Below are 20,670 nucleotides of genomic sequence, written 5' to 3'. Positions count from 1 at the left end.
CCCGAGGCGAGCGGCTGCCTTCTGGAGCAGCAGTTTCAGTTGCAGAGTCTGTGTTGTCCCTGTAACTTGTGCGTGGTCCCAAGATGCCTGGGTCCGTAGCCGGTGTTTTTGTCGCGCTGCTGTAACAGGGCTGCCCTGCGCCCTGTCCTGCGGAAACGCAGGGAAGCTTCCCTTTCCCAGCACCCGGGAGGAAGTTCCTGACGGGCAGCTGATGAGCCAGCTGCCAACTCGAGAGTAAACCACCAGGCGCTAAAGGCTCCAGATAATCCAAAATTGAGCTGACTTGGCTTAAACGCGCACGCTTAGAGCAGCTGGAAGCGCCAGCGGAGCCACAGCCCGTGGGAGGGCTGCCGCGATCCCTTCCCCTTCCTGCCTCCAGCCGTGGGAGCTAACCTGCCGCGATCCTACCGGAAAGGAGGCCGCTTTGGGGGCGCGTTAGGCTCCCTGACCTGCCTCCCGACAGGCTCGGGGAAGCGGCGGTTTTGGCGAGCGGGTGGAGCGGGGGCGGTGGGGGAGCGGCGGCCCCAAGCAGCGCCGCGCAGACCACTGTCGAGCGGCCCCCCGCCGCCGTTCATCGGGTCGTTTCACCGAGGGATCGAGTCTCTCTCGATCYGAATGTCTCTGATCGCCTCTGAACTTCGCTGCCTTCTGTTTCTGCGAGCTGAGAACGGCACGGGACAGAACGTAGCGGCGAGTGCCCGCCTGCCCACGCTGTAGCATGGAGCCTTGGTCAGAAATGAGCCCTGATTAGCCAGGGGCTCGCGGGAGGAAAGACGTTAAGGGAAATAACTGCTGTAATACGCTTTCCTCGACTTAACCGTGGGACAGTTCACTGAATGGACAAACCGACTTTTTGTGGGTAGAATAAACATCCATAATCTCTCACTGTCATCACAGCAGGGGAAAGACCGCTGGTGTGGAGATGCACGTCCTCCTGGGAGGGATGCGCGAGCTTCCTGGACAGCAGTGAACCCGAGGCCGCGGATGCTCGGGAGCTCGGGTTGCTCCGCCGGCTGCGGCCGTTCGCGGGAGTCCAGGCTGAGCGGCTGCGGTGCCCTGCGTTGGCTCACGAGGGCTCCGGCACGGCAGCGAGGGCCGGGGGCGGCTCTGCCATTCGGCAGCGGGACGAGCTTGCGTGGCCCCGGAGCTGCAGCCTCGCGTGGCCCCGGGCCGGGAGGCGGTGGAAACGTCTGCTGTCGCTAACTCCTGAGGCAGGAGAGACCCGGTCTGCGAGCGGTGCAACGTGCGAAGACCCTCAGCTAGGGTCTGGCTCTGGTGTAGCAGCTCTGGCTTGGGTTTGGTGCCGAGGCGAGGGCCAGCCTCCCTCGGGGGTGTAACGTGGGGGGCGTTGCATCGGTTCAGCGCTGCTGGCGTGGACTGAAGACACAACAGTGCTGTTGCTCTGGCACCTTTGGCTCCTGGTCAAAGTAGTCTCAGGGCAGCTGAAGCTTTTTTTTTTTTTCTTTTTTCCCCCCAAGATCCTGAGAGAGGAGATCCTTTTCCAGCTTCTCCAAGGAGCTGCTGCAGTTGTCGAGCACACTTCTCTTTTTCAGGGACCGTAGTAAGCTGCAGGATAGGGAAAGGAGGAATTGATTCTGCCTGCTAGGGTAATTTGATCTTAATTCAGAAACATTTCTTTTAGAGCATAGCTATTCTGATATATTAGATCTGGAATTTAAAATGAAGCTAAGCATAGTTTAAAAAAAATACGCATCTGTTGTAGCTGATAACGCTCTACTTGCTATTCCGTCTCGCCCATTTTGTGCTTGGCGATAACTTCGAATAAACTTTTTTGGGTCCATATAACACATGGTATGATGTGGCCCCAATTAGGCACTTGGTCTTTAAAGGAATATTTAAGGTACAGGTAAGTACATTGCATTCAGTTTAATGTAATTGTAGGTTTGTTTATTCAATATTATAACAGCTAAATTATTCTTTCTGCGGGAAATTCATGCTCTCAGCATTTGGAACAATACTTAAGTGCTAGCAAATTGCTTTAATTTGAGGCATAATCTGCTAAACTTAACAACATGCCAGTGTTTTGTGCGGCATGGCTTTCGTGGGGCAGCTGTGCAGGCTTAAGTGCGATTGTTGATATCAAAGTATACAATTTTCAGCATGTCCAAACAGTAGGTGGTGGAAATTTCTATTGAGGAATCACTAGAAGTAAAATATAATTAATTCTGTTTTATTGAACAAAGTGGCTTTCTAACTTAGCTGTTGGGGAGGAGAGGAACCCTATGCCCGAGTCTGTCTGTAGTATTCAGCAACAGTGTCAGCTGGGTGTATTTTGAAAATTTGTACCGTAAAGATGATTGTGCAGAGGTGGAAGTTTTGTCTAAGAGTGACAGCCAGTACTTTTGTGGAGCTCCCTTCTAGCGTATTGTTTTCAGTCAGAATCAGCTTGCAGAGCGTCGTGATCATGCTGTAGGTCTAACTTGTTTTTTTTTTTAACTGTGTGTGGAACCTCTTAAGGTAGAAGGAGCATGGGTTTCCCCCAAGATGGTAGCGCATGTTCACAACTTGTCTTCGACAAGAAAACTTCCTGCGCAGCTACAAGCAGTGAGATGTTTCTGTAACCTGAGTCATCACTTAAGCGGAGCTTTTCTTTGAGCTGTGTAGTATAGTCAATATATAACTCTCCTTGTGCTGGGTGAGTCTAATTGGGTGGGAACGTGGAATCTGTATAAATCTGAATATAAATTACAGTTCAGAATTCTCCAGAAAAAATGCATAACCTTAATATTGTAGTTTATCCTTGGGGAAACTACAGTTAACGCTTAAATGGTGGAGCATAATGAGATGGAAAAGGAAAAGGAAGAGAAGAGGATAAAAGAGGAGATGGTCAGGAGTTAAGTTTCAAATGTATTTTTGAAAAGGTGGGACGCCTGTGGTTTGTTTTATTGTTCTTTACAGAGTAAGCACAGCATTAAGAGTCTAACTGTATCACGAAACCTCAGTCTCCCCTCTCATGTGTGCAAGAGTTTCAGTGCATCAGCCTGAGCTATCGATTTTTTGACCTTGTTTTGTATCGTCTTCACTGGATTGTTTAAGACAGGATTTCCAAGGGACTTGGGCTTCAGCGGGGCTTTCTTAAGAGGAAATCACGAAGTTGTCTGATACTAGGTTACAGGGGTTAGAAATAACTAAACTTGCCTTGTGAGCACCAAATTCCAGCTTCCTGAGTGTTCAGTGTTTAAATATGAATAAAATGGTGATAGGAGTGCTGAGCTCCTTTGTGCCGTTATGGTCGCGTTGGGTGATGGGCTCTGCAGAGAAGCCTGGTCCTAAAGTCGAGTAGCCGGCCAGCTTGCAGGCTCCGAGGTGAGCGGTTGTGTGTTTACAGTCCTCCAGGGGATGATTTTTCCTGCCAAGGGGAGCAAACTCATATTGTTCCTAAGTAGCTGTTAATGCTCGTGCCCCTGGACGGAATGGCTGACCACTCCCGGACCATCAGGTCTCTCTCCCCCGGCAGGTTATAGTCTCCCAAGGACATGCACTGCCCTCGGAGAAGGGAGGTTTTTGGAAATCGGTGATAGGCAGCAGCATTTTGTCTAGAATTTAGTGAGCAGTCCTTCTAGGAGAAGGATTACTTGATAAGAGATTGCATCTCGTTTTTGGTATCTCCATGAAACTTCTCTCTATAAATATGCTGATAAATTCTGTATTAGTAATTGCAGTTGAATGGATACAATGAGTTATTTCTCTTCAAACTTGGTATTTAAAACCTTCCCAGTTTGTAACTCTGCTTTTGCTCAGATTTTGTGAACAAATACACCGTGCTTAAATTCTCATGAGTGGTCATGCAAGCATATAGCACTTCTATCTGATGGTTTAATAAATTCCACAATGCAGTGTAGTCTGCAGGCTCTTACCTTAGCCCCTCTTATCATTTAAGGAATTGGTTCAGAAGCTTCTTTGGTACTTTGAAAAAAGTTGGCCTGCTGCATCTAAAGTACCCTGATATGGTAATAGTGTCTTTATTTCTAAGAAATAAAGTAGAAATTATATATCAGTGATGTTAGCAGGGCTTTCTAGAGTTCGTTAAGATTAAGCAGGTGATTGTGGAATGATGCTGTCCAGTTGCTCTCTTTAAGGATCATCCTCGCGATCTAGTTCAGTGTCTGGCTTTGCCCTTACAGTAATACAGGTAGGTGACGACGTGCGTTCGAGTGAAGTCGAGAGGTGCTGTGCTGGGAGCAGCTGGCTCCGCTGGGGGAGGCCGGTGGTAGCTGGTTTCCCCAAATAACTGCAGTCAAAGTACAGTGTACTTGCTGAATGAGTGGATCTCTCTTTACCGTAGAAAGCACCGGGATCATTATGAATTAAAAAGGAGTGCGTTTTGAGGATGACATTTCCGTATCAGCCTGAATAATCAACAAACTCTGTTTCTCTCTTGTTGCAGTAGAATCAGTTGTCCCTGTGACTGCGGCTGCTTTCAGGCAGAAACCAAATTTAATGGCTCTTCAAATACTTAAGGCATAGTTTTGATGCCAGTTTATAGATTCTGATAAATAATAACTATCTTCATTCATCTAGTTAAAGTTTCTGTGCAGGGAGAGGAAGAGGAGAATTGGCTCTCACACATATAACAAAGTAAGAACGTATCGTGAGTAGATGTCCTTAGGATCAGTGTAGTGATTGTTTTTTGGGGCTTGTATGTTAGCAGTTTGTTCTCCTAAGTGTTATTTATTGCGCTGACATAATCTGTAGCAGTTGTTGCACATATGAGGGGCAGAGGGCACCTTGCGTTATTCCATGATCTTTGGTTGTGCTGCTCAACACTTGAAGAGTCTGGGCCTGATAAGCCATGCTACATTGTTCAGCGCAATGTTAAATACATTTGTAGCTGCTCTTGTTGTGATCCGTGGAAGTTATCCCAGGAGGAAAAGGGTTTATAGTGCTGGATCAAATCAGATGCTTCCATGTTTATTCTTGTTTCATTAAATCATCTGCTTTGTTTTCACAAGCCCGTGCCGTTTTTGAAACGTGCCGGGGTATGGGGATGGATGGTGGTAACCCTGAGGTTGTTGCAATGATGATATTAAGCAGTTACAGAGGTAGAGCAGTCATGAACAACCTGAGAAGGTTGTGACAGACTTGGACATCTCTTCTGGAGGYTGCTTTCACTCAGGGCACCGCACTGGGATTTAGCGAGGCCGCTCCGAGGGGTAGCGGCAGGATGTGCCACAGGCCGGTGGTGGCAGCAGGCAGTCGTGGGAGTTGACGGTGTTAGAGCCCCTTTCCTCATGCTCCTCGTGGAGCTCCTCCGGAGGACCAAGGTGTAGGAGCGAGCTGCGGACAGGAGAGCTCCTACAGTGCGGGGTTGCTGTTGTGGTCTGGAAGCTTATCTCCACCGAGTCTGCTCCACCGGCCTGCTAGATTGGCTGAAGAACTGATTTATCTCAGTAAACTGGTTTCTAGGGTGGAATGTTGTAATGCGTGTTACAATGCCAAACTCGCAGTGAAATTGAGAATAAGCTTGTTGCAGATCAATTTGCAATTAAGGAAAGTTTAGTCTTTAATTTCCAGATAACTTCTGGGGGGTTTGTTTACGGCTTTGAAATTTATAATCATCAGAATTCTTCTCCACAACCTTCTTGCAAATTAGTTACTTCTCAGTTAACACCTGTTAAACCCTTCTGTGCTGTTACATTTCTATTCTGAGCTGCTAGAAACAAATCTCCTCCTTAGATTATTATGAACTATATTTTCATGAGCTTTGTCTGAAGTCCTTTATAAGACAAACTATTTTGTGTAATGGCCTGTGTGTATCTCTTTGGGAAGACAGAATTTAGAATGAAGTATTTTGAGTCAACCCTTGGTTAGGACTAAATAGAAACGAGACTGGCTGTTTCAGCATGTTTCTAATACTTGATTTGTAGCATCTATTCCACAGATGTGAATCAGAGGAATGTATGACTGGAAGGGACTTCATGAAGCTACATGGTCCATCGCCTTCACTGAAGCAGCATCGTGTACATCAAACAACTCCTTCCAGATGTGTCTAATCTGTTCTTAAACCTCTAGAGTCATTATAGAAACTGTTTGAGAGCTTGTTTCAGCACATTACTACCTCTCTAGTTATTCCTCATATGTAATCAGTGTATCTCTTGTCGCAAATTAGGCCAATGAGCATGAAAGCATTTGATCACCATTTTCTTTATTATAATTCTATAAGGCACAGGAACTGCACAGGAAGGCTTATTTTGAGCTTTGTCTCCTCCATATCTGACTTTTTTTTTTCCCCAAATAATGTGTGAGCTGAGCACTTAAACCTTTTCTTATTAACCATGTTTTCAAAACCTCTTATCACTGCTCTCCTCTGAACTCTTCTTTGTATACATTCTTCTTGAACTGTGGCGCCTCATGATGAACATGGAATTCCAGCTGAATTTGATTCCTATACCATTCCTTATCAGTATGGTGTTGAGTGAAGAACAGGGCTAACATATCTTGCTTGTAGTATGCCGTGGTAGATACCACTCTGAGAGTGTGTTCTGTTCTGCCATCACGACAGCTGACTGACTTTAATGGTCCCCAATACCTACTCCTTTTTTTTTTTTTTCCCCCTCTATTTCCTTGGCTTGGATTTGTGCCACACGTGTCCTTCTAGTTTAATAGTATTTCATGCAACTGATGTGCCTATTTTTCAAACAGTTGTGCCGCCTTTTCATAGTGGCTTGATCTAATCTTAGATGATCCACTTGGCTGCTTGCAGACTGGATCTGATCCCTTGCTCTGTTTGCGGTTAAGCTCGTAGGAGAGCAGAGGGGACATTTTCCCGTCCCCGCAGGAGGGGATGTGCTGCAGACTGCTGCAGTACGGCGAGCTGGAGGCAGTACTGGTTTCTTGCTGCTCAGTAGCTTTTCTGTCCCCCCCCACCACCATCTTACAGCAGCAAAAACATTTTCTTCCTTTCACCCACCACTGCCTGGAGATGAGAGACCGTTCCATTGTTTTTCCTCCACTGATCCTGGCATTTATTTAATCTGATGCTTAATTCAGTCTGCAGGCTAAATTAGGAGAAGAGAGGGTAGAACAAATGGCTAAGGGGGAAGGGGAGTAATTATTTAAGCTGACACTGCACTATGGAAAATTAGCTGTGGTTCTTTGACTTTCTGTGCTTCCAACCTTTGGATTGCTATAGACTTTAAGTCTCTTAGAACCTGTATAACTTTTGTAGTCCTAACCTTTGCAGTGATCAGATTGTTAAAATGATCAAGTTTTTGATCATTTCCCATACTCCTGACACTTCTGAATATCAGAGGTCTGCACAAAGACTGCCCAGTTGCCTTTTCTTACTTGTTTTTGACCATATTTCGGCTTTTCACTTCTCTTCCAAATGTAAGTTGTTTAATTGATGTTTTTTAAATTGGACAAAAGACTTATTTCCCCAAAAAGGTTTTGCCCAGTTTCCTGCTCTGGTGATTTAGTTATATAAATATATTTATAATTATATTATATTTATTTAGATTGGGGAGTAGGCACTAGAGTACTATGTGATATTATACAGAGACTACGTCATCAATGTTGAGGTTGATAAGCAAGTGTTCCTGCCTGTAGTAACACGGAGGTCTTCCAATTATTGGCTAATGAATACGAATGGTGAAAAGTGTTATACTGTTGTATGCTTTCTAGTTGCCTTGAAGGCCTCTTTGTGTAGAGTAGGAAGACGTTTCCTCGTGTACCACTGCTGTTCTGTGGACTAATTACGTTCTGGGTATGCATCTTGTCTTTGTATATCTAGATTTTACTGCTTCCTATATTCTGCTTACCTACTAAATGACTCCATGAGTGGATAATTCTTTTGCCAGGTATCTTGCGGATGGGTGGTGTTTGTTCCTTCTATGTCAAGGCCAGCCTTGAGGAGGTCTGCCAGGGTTAGGAGTCTCCTGAGTAGGTTCCAGAGTTGTGCACACAGAAGAGCGTAAGCGTTGATGGCACATCTACCAACTGCCATGGGTTCCTCTCATGGAACTTCCATGGCTTTGGCTGTTTGTAGCTGCCAAACTGTTCTCTGCTGGCAAATTCCTCTTGGTCTCGACTTTTCCGGTCTCTCTATACCATACTCGTGTGCATACATACTGCCTAAAGGTAATAGAGGGCTAAACTATTGTCTCACTCCAGGGAAATATTTCAGGTCAGCTAATGTCTTTGCAATGTAGTGGTTTTTTGGAATCTGACCTCACTCCCTGCTCRACAGTCCTGACTCTGTAAAGTGTCTGTGGGAAGGTATCTTACTGGGACGGGGTAATGTTACTCTTGAAAAAAGCCTAAGTACAAGGAAAATCTATTCAAACTGTTCTGACTCTTTAAGTTAGACCTGAAAATCGTTGCCTGAATTCTAACTTTGCCTGTTTGGTCTGTATCTTTGAATAAATGGCATTCTAGTTTACTGCACACAGTATGTATTGTTAATGTCTGCTATCTAGTGCTTCATATATCAAGTGCTAAATAAACACCATACTACTGTATTTCCATACTACTGTATTTCCATTACAGCATTTAAATAAAGTCTATTTTGAATAGCAACTTTTATCTTCTTCCGTCTTATTCCCTGTTTCAGATTATTATGCAATGAAGTAGGTTTTATATAAGTGCACTACTGTGGGCAAGATCTGATGTTGGTCAGAAAGACCAGTCTGCGGTAGAAATCAGTGTTGGTAGAAATCAGTGTTTGTAGACGTAAGTGATCACTCTGCTGCTTTGGATGAAGTAAGCATGCATGAAGGACATCGTTCATAAAAGATAGTGCTGTCTGCATGTCTCCATTCGGATCGGTTCTGCCTTCCTGGACATTTCAGCAATACTGACCTTGACCCCAGGACTCTGTTGTAAGTTATCCTTTCCTACCTAAGGATACGTGGCCATAGATGCACAACAGTTTTTATAACTAACCAACAAAATGATGCTGTCCCGGGGTGGAGGGGGGTGGCAGTTGGAAGACAATAAAAATGGTGCAAAAGCCCCAGGGAATTTCTGGATAGACCATGCTGTATTTCTTATATTAATTGCTAACAGAAATCATCAGCTTGGGAATAGAGATCTGGATTCACGTTTGCAGCAGAGGTAGAAAGATCAGTAGGTCCACTTCTTTGCTTGCTTTTATAAAATTGCTTTGATACTACAGATGGGAAAGTGCTGCACGAAATACTTTCTTTGAGACTAGCAAAGTATTGAGTTGGTAGAGTATATTCTGAAGAAATAAGCTGAAATCAGATGAGAAATACATTCTCTCAAAGCTAATATTTTCTGATGCATCTGTATAGTCTGTCTCAAACTGCTTATGATGGAGTCAGAGTACTGATAGTTGCAACTTGTGATTTCAGGAGGATAGTGGCATTACATTTTGTTTTGGGAAAGTTTCAAGGATTTGAGGGCTAGGTCAAGTTTAGCTACCTTTTAGAGCCTTTTTAAAATACTAAGGTGATCCGTATGGATGATGATGTAGTTTCAAAAGATGCCTTTTACTGCTGCTATTTGGACTTAGTGCAAGTAATTAAAAAGAGGAACCACCAGTTTCCTGTTAAATTATGTATCTTTCTAGCAAGAAATCCAGTAGGATAGGAATCTGCATTAGCAGCTTCACTGCAGATTTTTTTTAATGGTGCACCTAGTTCTCAGGTTTTCTCCTAGGTGCAAAGTCATACTATGATGAAATACTCCTTCCCCTGCCCCCCAGCCTGTAAGCTATGTCTGTTAGCAACATCATCTCTGATACTCAGATTTCTTTGGTCATCTATCAGGGTATAGTCATGCAAAGGCCTTTGGCAAACATCCCTACAAAACCTGTTTTTTAATACAAACACATGATTTCTGCTTTACTCAAATGACTGTGGATGTCTCTGTAACGCTCATTTCTTAGACAGCAGTGGGGTGAGAGCCCCTGCGGGGCTGCGTCGACCCGCGTGCGGAGGCAGTCTGGGGGTGAGACAGGAGCCGTTGCGCTGGCGTTCGCTTTCTGCTTTAGCTCCGACTGCTCGGTAGATAAGGGAAGAGAGGGGCACCTCGTCCGCCTCTGAGCACAAACCAAAGCGTCGCCTTTGGGTGCTGGTTCAATGTAAACCGYGGCCCTGCTGGCTGCTTTCCTGCCCCTTCCCACGCCCAGCACACGGCAGCAGTGATGCCAGCTCCCGCACAGATGTGCAGTTTGCTGCTGTTTTCAAATCCACCTGGGAAAGGGGCTGTAGAGCAGGAGGYGGCAGGGAGCAGTTGCACCTGCAGGAGGGGAAGGTGAGTGGTGGCTTGTGAACAGCAGGGAAGTAAAATGTCCTTCCAGGAGATGGGAGGCTCCCAGAAATTTCTGCCCAACCAGCACTGGAGGTGGGGAGTTACTGTAGCTTGCAGTTCCTGACCTGAACAAACTTATCCTTTCAAACTGCCGTGTAACACTTACCCTGAAGGTAGTGACTGAATTGCTATTGATTTATAAAAGCTAAAATAGGATTAAAGTGGTAAATAAAAAAAGAAATTAAGCTGCTTGATCTTTTCCACAGAGTTCAGAAACCCATGCTTTTTGTCTGAAACTGTAGTAAAAACGTCTACTGCTTAATTTGGAAGAGATACCAGTAGTAAACTCCAGAGTGTGGCTAAACRACTTAAGGAGACTTGCATGGACTAAATAAGATTTGTCTTCTGTGACCATCATTAGGGTTGGCTGGAAAGGATTATCGCAGATGACTCAAAGCAGATGTTCTCCAGTAAACTTTCGAGTGAATTAGTCTCTGTGCCAGTCTATCTTCAAAACACAGAAGTAGCMCAGGGTAATTTGAAATGCAGTACAGGTTAGTCTTGGGTGTCTTCTGCGAGGTCCTAAATACGAGGTCCTGGGGTTGGCCTATGGAGAAGGTTTTGTTTTACAGGATGGCGCTGGCMATGTAAGTAGATAAAGGCACGTAGAAACTAAAGGATGTGTAAGTTCCTGAGACACCGAGTTATTACGCAATTGTAGTCTTGCACAGTGTCTGAAGAGACAAGTTGCCAAACTCCCTCATCCCACAGTGCTTTATTTTACTTTGCCTATCTAGCATATGTAGCTAATAAGCATTTTGACTAGCAATTTGCATCAATAAATGATCGTTCCTACTGCTGCTCAAAATAGGATTATGTCCTGGTAGGTTTTATAACCTAAGTCTCATGTCAATTATGTGATAATACATGAATTATATTAAGCCAGTAACAGATGGTTTAAGGTAAAGATATGGGTCTTCTGTTATCGGAGAGGTGTCTTTGTGTTGGAAAGATTCTCTCTGAGGTGTTTTTTGGGGGGAGTCATCTTGTTTTTGTCATATTTCATAGTTTTTATTATTTGGAAATAGGCAAATATGATTTTTATGATAAACTTATCTTTATGCCAGCTTGGGTGAAGAATTCCAAGGTAACTATACAAAACTACTGGAGAAKGGTGGAGAAGTTGTTGAACCTGCCTGATCCTTGTTTTTAGAAGAACCACATTTCCCTGAAGGTCAAAAAGAAGGAAAAAAGAGAAGTGGCTTGAAGTTGATCTCTGCTGTGAGCGTTCATGCTCCTTGCAGCAGCGATTGCTTCAGTACGACAGCGTGTTTTCAACTGGTTACAAGTGTGTGAAGAATCTGAAATGGGTGTTTTTGTCCTACCAGAAGTTAAGAGCTCAACACAAACTCGGTGGCTAAGGCTGGCTTCACTTGTCTTAGTTGGTATCATGTGTCCCTTAAAGCAGGGAATGAAATAAGTCCATCAGTCTTGGTACAGACCCGGTGTCTGGTGTTAAATGGTAGGTGAGTTAGTATTCTGGGGGCATCTATATGTGCCTATTTGGGTATTTTAAAACAAAAGCAGAGCTGTTACTGGAAATTCCCTGGCCAAATTCATCTTTCTGTAGGTGTGTGTATATATGAGCATATCGCATTCCCCATCTTGACCTTTTGATAGACTAGTGATCCTTTTTTACTATCACTTTGTCATTTAGATAACGAACGTTTGGGGATTACCAGTAACTGCAAAAATAATTGTACCAATTATTGGTGTGTGCAATACACAGAGCCTTTTTGCACACAGATAATTCATAACCTAAAATAATGTGTTGAGAGGGACAAGTATCTGTTTTGCAAGTCTAAAAAATCTTTGTCTGGAAACTCCCAGAATTGAGCATTAGCTATTCTAAATGCTCCAGTTCTAGAAACTTTGACAAAACTGGTGTTGTATATTACTTAAGCTGGGGGAGCTAAACCATCCTTCCTGGGCACTGAGGGCAGTGCAGGGATAAAAGTATGAAGAAATGTCAATRTACTCAAGTGAAATATTAAATACTAAAGTGTGCAAAAAATACTTGCTGCGCTAAAGCTTAAGCAGAGCTTTGCCAGACCTGACTAGATGGTAAGGTTTTAAATATCCGCAGAGGCATTGTAGTTTAGTGAAGAAAGAATCTTGGCAAACTAATTCCTCTTTGAATGTTTTACATCTTGTAAGAATTATAATCACTCAAAGTATATATAGATTTAAAAATAAGTTTAATAAAAGTAACTCTCAAAGTCTGGTGAAATGCTTCATTGCTGACAGCTTTATGTAAGTATCTTCAACCTTAAGCRATCCTACTGTGATGGAAAAAAAGCATTGCGTATGCATAGGGTTATCTGAAGAACAAAAGAAAAAGGGAATTTTGCTCCCGATTTCCCTGTTGTTGCTTAATAGAAGGGTAGAATGGACTTTAAAAAGCTAAGAAACTTGCACTGTGTTTAAAATGAACAGTGTTGCGGCAGTGTGTGTGGCTGGGGAGGGCAGGCTGCCTGGTGGGGCTCCTTATCCACGTTAGCGTAACGGGGGATCCCTGCAGAGGTTCTTGTCGAAAGATTTTTCTTAGATGCAGTTCACATCCAGTTGAGTCACAAATGCAATTAAGCAATAAATGAGACTCGGTGATTCAAATTTTCCTTTGCATTGTCTCTTAAATCTATCTACAAAGGTGAATTAGAAATTCCAGTTTTCAGTGCTCTTAATACCAGCTAATGGAACTATGGATCTCTGTGTAGCCTGAATTTTCTCATGGGAACTATTAAAATCACACTCGTGTTAAACATCTGCAGATTGTGGGCAACTGGTTGCGTGTGGAATTTATTAATGCGTAAAGAAATGTTGCAGTGGAGCACATCTGAAAATCTGATACACGCTACTGTAATATACTGTGAATTTCTGAAGTCTCTCCTCACCATCTTACATATTGGGGAGCATAACTCTAGAATGAGCACCGAGTTAGTTGGTACRGTGGACGGCTATATCCCGTGCTTCGTTCCTCCGATGCTGAATGATAGTCTGAGGACACCTACTGGGCATCGTGTTTGTTTCATGTCTAGTTTTAAACTTGAGGTAGTTTATACCCAGGTTTTTAGACTCTTTCCTGATGCAGCTACAGGAAGCACCAATAGTTTGAACAAAATTGTGGAATGGAGACTTGTATAAATCAATAGTAGTGCATAAAAGAATGAATGTGAGACTTCTGATTTAACTGGTAACTCTTCTTGGTCTGTTTGGCACTTATGTTTCCATTTAGGCTGTTGGGCAATTAACAATTAATACCTTGTCTAGGGGTCTCAGAACTTTCCTAGTGTAAGTTATGCTGGTTTTAGTGATAATATTTCATTTAGTTTTATATAAGAGCATGTTTGTTATAGCTCCTTCAGCTTCCAACTAGGTCAGTAAAGTGTCCTTGTCCCTATTCTTGAACAATCAGCTCCCTAAAGCCAGACAGTGTGATAGCAATTTTGGGATTAATGCTTCAGCAATTATAAAGTGGAAGGCCTTAAATTACACTTGATAACTAAGACCTTTGCACGGAACATGAAGTGACTTTGTCTTCYTTGTTGCAGATCCATAACATGGTGGCAGTGCTGGAAGTGATCTCCAGCCTGGAGAAATATCCCATTACCAAAGAGGCACTTGAGGTATGTTGCTCTCTAAGCATCACTTGGTTTTTAGGGGTATAAAAGACTTTTTCTGCCTATCTAATTTCCATAAGTGTTTTTCTTGAAACAATATGTTAATTGCAAGCAATTCACAATTAAGGTAGTATTTTGTCCCTCTCATGCTTCCTCTGACATTCAGCATACACAGTGATTCTTTCTGGATTCAGATCAGTATTCTGAGCAGCCCAATTTCTATTTGTATAAGGCACTAAATTAATCATTACTTGCTACTGATGAATACTGGTGCATTGAGCTATATCACGCTGCTGGCTGAAGATTGATTGCCGCCTTAGCAGCTTGATGACTAAGGAATAAAGAATCTGAAGTAAGAGGAATATAGTTACTCTGTGTCCATAAAACTACTCTTAAACTCAGTTAAGCATATTTCAATGCCTGATCTGCTTCATGAGATTAGGTGTATCAAAAGCTGAAGTATCAGGTGGGATAGCAATTGCAGCATCATTGCCCACTCTCAAATACAGAGTCCAAAGAAGTTTTTATGCTTAAATTATAAAAACATTTCTAGTCTTTTTATTGAAATTATTGGTGTAACTTTCTTTAACTGCAGCTTTTTATAACCTGCAAGTAATCATTAGTATTGTGAAATGTGATTAGATGTAGTGTCTGAGTGACACAGCTGCGGATATAGCTGAGCATTCTCCATGCTGCATGGGAGATGTAATGAATCTCAAAATAGCTCTGCGATTCAGATGGGTAGTATTACAGAAAGTGATGTTTTGTGCCAGCAGTTTACCTTTCTATTCAGCATGTACCCAAATAGTTTGGAAGTGCATTGCTTTTGCGGACTGGACACCTATTTTGTCAATGCCAGACACAATACTAAGATGTTTTCTTCCARTTGGAGAAGCTGAAACCTGTGTAGATTTTTTTATCAGCTCCAGCTGTATTTCAACATACGTATCACAGCATGTTGCATCTTTCTCAGTCCAGTCCATGTCTTCCTTTGAAGTACTTTTCTTAATTAACCTGACTTGTGGAACAGTGTTTTCAAGTGTGCTTTGGGAACAATCAAACACTTCACTTCCTTCTGCTTATGGAATCATGTTGGGATGTCCTAGGAATGCTTGTTTAAATTGGTCCTTCATGTCCTTGTGAGATAGAGGAGGTGGAGAAAGAAAGGGCATAAATCACACCTTGGCCAGATTTGTGAAATCAAGATTTATGTTGTTAACGTGTTACTGTAACAGGCTAAGATTCTCAAATGCCTTCTCATGCCTCTTTCTGCTGGTCTCAGTTTCACTGTGGTGAGCGCACGTTTTTCTGCCTCAGGTGTGGCACTTTCCCCTCAAATCTGAGCTTGCACCTTTATTTTTCAAGATTCTTGCTGATTAAAGAATTCCTTTCTGATATCTTTCACAGTTGATGGCTCTGGTACTTCAGTCAGGGAACAAAGGAAGACTCAAAACCTACAGTAGGTTTTGTGTTGTGTGGCAGAGCATTGGACCAACTGGACTAATTCTTTCCAAAAAGATTAATTTAGCTCCTAAATCTTTCTTGTCTTATACTAGGTATTTATTAGGGTAAGCATTAAAAAGTAGATTTTTTTCTTAAAATTGAAGTCAGAATTTTGTTTAGAATGATATGTGTTTGTAAAACAACTTTTATCTCTTTATAGGAAACGAGACTTGGGAGGCTTATCAATGAGGTGAGGAAGAAGACGTCCAATGAGGAACTTGCCAAACGTGCCAAGAAATTGTTGCGGAATTGGCAAAAGTTGATAGAACCGGTAACCCAGAATGAGCCAGTGCCAAGAGGGTTGCCGAATCCACCTGGATCAGCAAATGGTGGTGCTCACAACTGCAAACCAGAAGCACCACTTCCTGCCATGGCTGGATCAAAGCCAATCAGTGAATTGAAAAGCAGGAATGATATACAGAAACTAAACTCTCCAAAAACAGAGAAATTGGGAAATCGGAAAAGGAAAGGTGAACATAGGGATGGGCATCAGGGCCCTCCTGCCCCCAAAGTCTCCAAAGCTAGTCATGAAGTATTACAAAACTCTTCACCCCCTCCAACGAACGGAATTGGAGGTAGTCCTGAAAATTTCCCTAGTCCTGTAGATGTAAACCTACACGCAGGGCCTGAAAGCAGCAGGACAGAACTCAGTGAAAATGACAAACACAATAAGATCCCAGTAAATGCTGTAAAACCTCACACCAGTTCTCCAGGACTTGTAAAACCTTCAAGCACTTCCTCGTTATTAAAGACTGCAGTGCTTCAGCAGCATGATAAATCGGAAGAAACCACAGGACCGCACCAACCTAAGAGTCCTCGCTGTTCCTCGTTTAGCCCTAGAAACGTTAGGCATGATACTTTTGCTCGGCAGCATACTACGTACTCACCAAAGGATTCAATGCCTAGTCCATCTCAAAGGTCTCAGTTCTTAGATACTGCACAGGTGCCATCACCACCACCATCCTTGATGCAACCATCAACACCTCCGATGCCAGCAAAAAGACTGGAGTTCTCTCAGCAATCAGTAACTGAGGTGTCTCAGCACTGGCAGGAGCAGGTACCTTCTGAAAGCCAGCACAGGCATACCGCAGGGACACTTCAACAGCACACATCTCCCAGCTGCAAAACCAGCTCCCATTCTGGGGAATCTCTCACGCCGCACATTGGCTTTTCACAGGACACTTCAAAAATGGACAGTGATGATGCTGCTTCAGGTTCAGATAGTAAAAAGAAGAAAAGGTACCGACCTAGAGACTACACAGTCAACTTGGATGGGCACGTCACAGAAGGGGGTGTGAAACCTGTGAGATTAAAAGAGAGAAAACTTACTTTTGATCCCATGACAGGACAGATAAAACCTTTAACACAGAAAGATCCTTTGCAGGTAGAAATTCCTGCACTTACTGAACAGCACAGGACAGAAACGGAAAAGCAGGAGCAAAAACCCAACCTGCAAAGCCCTTTTGAACAAACGAACTGGAAAGAATTATCCAGAAATGAAATAATTCAGTCATATTTAAACAGACAGAGTAGCTTGCTGTCTTCATCAGGAGTACAGACTCCAGGAGCTCACTACTTCATGTCTGAATATTTAAAGCAGGAGGAAAGCACTAGAAAAGAGGCTAGAAAGACTCATGTTCTAGCTCCTAACAGCAAACCTACAGACTTGCCTGGGGTCACAAGAGAGGTCACAAGTGATGATCTCAACAGAATACGTGAACATAACTGGCCAGGCGTGAACGGTTGTTATGATACACAGGGTAACTGGTATGATTGGACACAGTGCATATCTTTAGATCCACACGGGGATGATGGTAGATTGAACATCCTGCCTTATGTCTGCCTAGACTGAGTACAATTTTGCTAAAATGCTTTTACATCTGCAGTTAGCAAAAATGGCAGACACTATGCCACTTAAACCTGGAGAAAGCCTCCTGTCCTGGACAAACAGGCCCCACGAGCAGAGGGTGTGAGGGAGCTGGTTATTTACAGCTCCTTCCTTTAAATTCTCCTTTTGTGAAATGCTGCTACAGTTTACTAACAATTGCAAAGGAAGGCATACGAAGGTTGATAAATTGAGTTCAAAACTCTATAGCGAGCCAGCTATAAAAAAGTGTTAGTCCCCAAGAAGTGAAGATGATTTCCAGCACTTTCTGAATGCCGGAATCTTACTACAGGCAGGTACAGAGAAAATTGTGGAAGTTACCTTAACAAAATATGCATCTATTTATTTGACTTGATTTGGGTTTTTATTTGGCAGTGAGATATTCGAGAGACAATGTGCAAAAACTGTAGTTTTATTTGTATCGCATCTCTGAACATGATTGCGTTTTTAAAGTCATGTGGTACGGAGATTGGGTTTTAAACAGCAGGTGTTGCACTGCAGGCTGGGAAACCAGCTTCAGCTCAACATTCCATAGGCATCCACATATTTTAGTCTGGTTTCAGTTTAAATCCAGTCTCTGAGAAATGCTGCAAAAACTAGATGTTTAAAGATATTTTTGATCCCACCACCACCAGCCAAATATTTTTCCTCCTTTTCCCTTCCTGCAATCTTCTAGGAAAAAAAGAAAATCACCTTTTCTAGAATCTAAACGTAATGAGGGTGCTACAAGTTTGTAATTGTACTGTGAGAGGGAAAAAGGAAGCCTGTTTGTATGCTGGAAATATACTTGTTACCATTCCTTTAGATATTGTTTGCCTTATGGATATCCATCATAAACGCAATTTGCAAAAACAAAGAGCCTTAGTGAATGTACAGTAACTAGACTTCTGTATTCTTGGGATGCAGAAGGGAGCAACTTTGCTATTTGGTCCTTTAAGTGGACACATTGTGATATAAATGTGGAAATAAAAAAAATTTGCACAAAACAGTTTGTGAATTATTTATACGTAACTGATTTATTTTTTAAAGTTTGGTCAATTCAGACAAACTAAGTGATCATCAGCACTGAGAGCCCATTGGAGCAGTGTGGCGAAGCTGAATCCCATCTGACACTCTCTAGAGCAGCTGGCTGTTAGGGGTGTACGAGATGTCTTCCAAGTATGTTGGTGGTATTCAGTCACACGGGTTGGATTTTTTTCTTTTAAACTCTGGTTGCATCCAGGGTTTGGAGACTGATAACCCAATTACTGTTAATGTACCTCAAAGATCATAGTTCACCTTTTCTCATCTCTAATTTTGTAATATATTACTCTTAATTGTTAAGCATCTTATAAAGTGGCCTGATTCAGTATAAAAGGCTAAGAATTTCTATTAACTATAATTGCTTTAATGTTTGGGACAAGTTGTTTTCTGCAGTCTCCAGTAGTGGGCTTCTCTGGGGGAAAGGGAGAAGGGACAAAATACCAAAAATATTGCTAGTTTTAGCGATGTTAACTCTGTTAATCCATTTGGGCTGGATCTTGCTTCTATGGAGAGCCTTGGCAAAAGCCCTGCTGCCTTTGAGAGCAGAGTCAAGCTCTTAAATATCAAACTGTGATTTAAGAAGGGTGTTCCTTACCTGGTATACATTAGGCTGGTTCATTCCATGGAATACAGATGTTAAGGTATGGTTTATTTTTAAGTCATTCCTGTTCAAACCTACTGCTTTTGTGATTTGACTGCTACCGAAAAGTGTGGGTGTTTCAGAAATCTTACTGATGTCTGTTTGCTTCCATTTCTGAATTCTGAGGTCTGAGACTGAAATTTCCTAACCAGAAAAAGTGGTTACCARAAAATGTTTCCAAGTATATTTTCAGTTTACTTCCATTTTATCCTTCTGCAGTTGATGAGGTCAAGCAGTGAGTTTTAGAGATGGGGAAGGTTCAATACCTCGCAGTTCAGGAAGGTAGATTTGATGGTAGAGGGCTAAAAAACTGGGAATGCTTGATTTTCGYTTATGTAACAATACTGTGTATTAAGGGACTCTTACCCACCCCCTACCCCTCAGCCCTGCCCTGTTGCCCCTTCTCCCATTTTTCCTGAATGGTCTTCACTTAGGAGCAGGGTCCGTGCTCTTCTGAGGCCTTTGAATGTAGGGCAAAGTTCAGGAAATGAGTCTTGCATTCCATCCAATATATTAACCATCCTTTTCGCCACTGCTTACGTTTCTGCTGCAAGTCATGGTCCGTAAGGGCCGTACTGAGGGAGGTGCTGCCCAAAGCTCTTCACTGCTTTCAAGTTACTGTGCAGCACTCGGCAGCAAACTGACCATGTGGATGCTCACTTTGCTGAGAGTGCGTTAAGTACTGGGCACAGCCCTTTCCCTAGTGGTACAAAATCACTGGAGAAACTCGCTCCGAATGCAAGCTTTAAATCTTGTTACCTACCTAGTTTGTTTCTGCTGTAAGGGTCAACTCACTTGGATGTAATCCACGGTGAGACAAGGCTTGACAATCTTTATTTCAGCATGCTAGTATAASCAGTTCTGTGAGCTCCAACAAATGTGAATAAGTTTACAAGGTGATTTTTTTGTCAATTTTGTAAACAAGTTCAAATGAAGTTTACCTGGTGCACGTGTGTATCTGCTGTGTTACTCATTTTTGCATGAACTTAGTTTCTCTGCTACTTGATTTTCCTAACTGCCTTACAAAATTTGCTATTCTAATCCTAAAATCTTAATATACTGCCCTCTCTTTTCAATGAATGACATGAAATGGCTCATCTGTGGATCTTTTGGGAATTGCCATTACCTGAAGTGCATGTTTTCATAGGTACATTAACATGATGTAGAAATGCCTTTTGAAGGAGCGCATGGATGAAACAGGCAGTAGAACCCCCTCCTCCTCCTTGACAGATACTCATCCATCTTTTAACATATCTTGAGTTAGTTTCAAAGATCAGGAACAACTGTCACTTTGAGTACGTGACCTTCGCTCAGTCACTGTGTCTCTGCGGTTTTGGTTTCCAGAGAGTCTTCAGTGGCGGCGCTGCCTTAGGGCCTGCCTTCCGCTTCATGGGGCCTTTGAGCTGTAAGACTGGCTCAGAAAACAGATCCTGGGTGCGTTTGCGTGCACCGTATTCTCTTCTGGGTTATTTTAACCCCTCCTCTTATTCTAGCCCATCCTCTTACCTGCCCAAGTAGGAACGCTGCCCCTCAGGGCGCGCTAGGTTTGGGGGGGGGGGGACCGGAACACTAAAAGGAGCGTTTGCTAAGGGCTCCGGTTTAATGAAGTAACAGCCTCGAGCTGAGAGGAGAACAAGGCTGGGTCTCGGCGCTGCCGGGGGTGGCCGCAGGGGCTGCGGCGGGGCAGGGGCGCGGGGCCGGCG

The 20,670-nt window shown here is 43.1% G+C and overlaps 1 protein-coding gene across 2 annotated transcripts in view; it reads left to right on the top strand.

Moving 5' to 3' along the window:
- The window catches only part of MED26 (mediator complex subunit 26), a 23,045-nt gene extending 4,755 nt beyond the window's left edge, over positions 1–18,290 (top strand). Inside the window, exons 1-3 of one of the 2 annotated variants that reach the window (XM_026067122.1) lie at positions 1,764–1,867; positions 13,848–13,922; positions 15,580–18,290. In XM_026067122.1, the coding sequence (XP_025922907.1) occupies positions 13,857–13,922; positions 15,580–17,271 (1,758 nt within the window). In that variant the 5' untranslated portion in view covers positions 1,764–1,867; positions 13,848–13,856 and the 3' untranslated portion in view covers positions 17,272–18,290. Of the gene's footprint in view, positions 1–1,763; positions 1,868–13,847; positions 13,923–15,579 lie in introns of those variants that run through there. The other variant, XM_026067124.1, reaches the window with a different exon arrangement.
- Positions 18,291–20,670: the final 2,380 nt, after the last annotated feature.

The sequence above is a fragment of the Apteryx rowi genome, unplaced genomic scaffold (genome assembly GCF_003343035.1).
Source record: "Apteryx rowi isolate R43461 unplaced genomic scaffold, aptRow1 scaffold_254, whole genome shotgun sequence".
Lineage (NCBI taxonomy): Eukaryota > Metazoa > Chordata > Aves > Apterygiformes > Apterygidae > Apteryx > Apteryx rowi.
The sequence above is the reverse complement of the archived record's forward strand: the minus strand, read 5'-3'. Positions and strand labels throughout refer to the sequence as shown.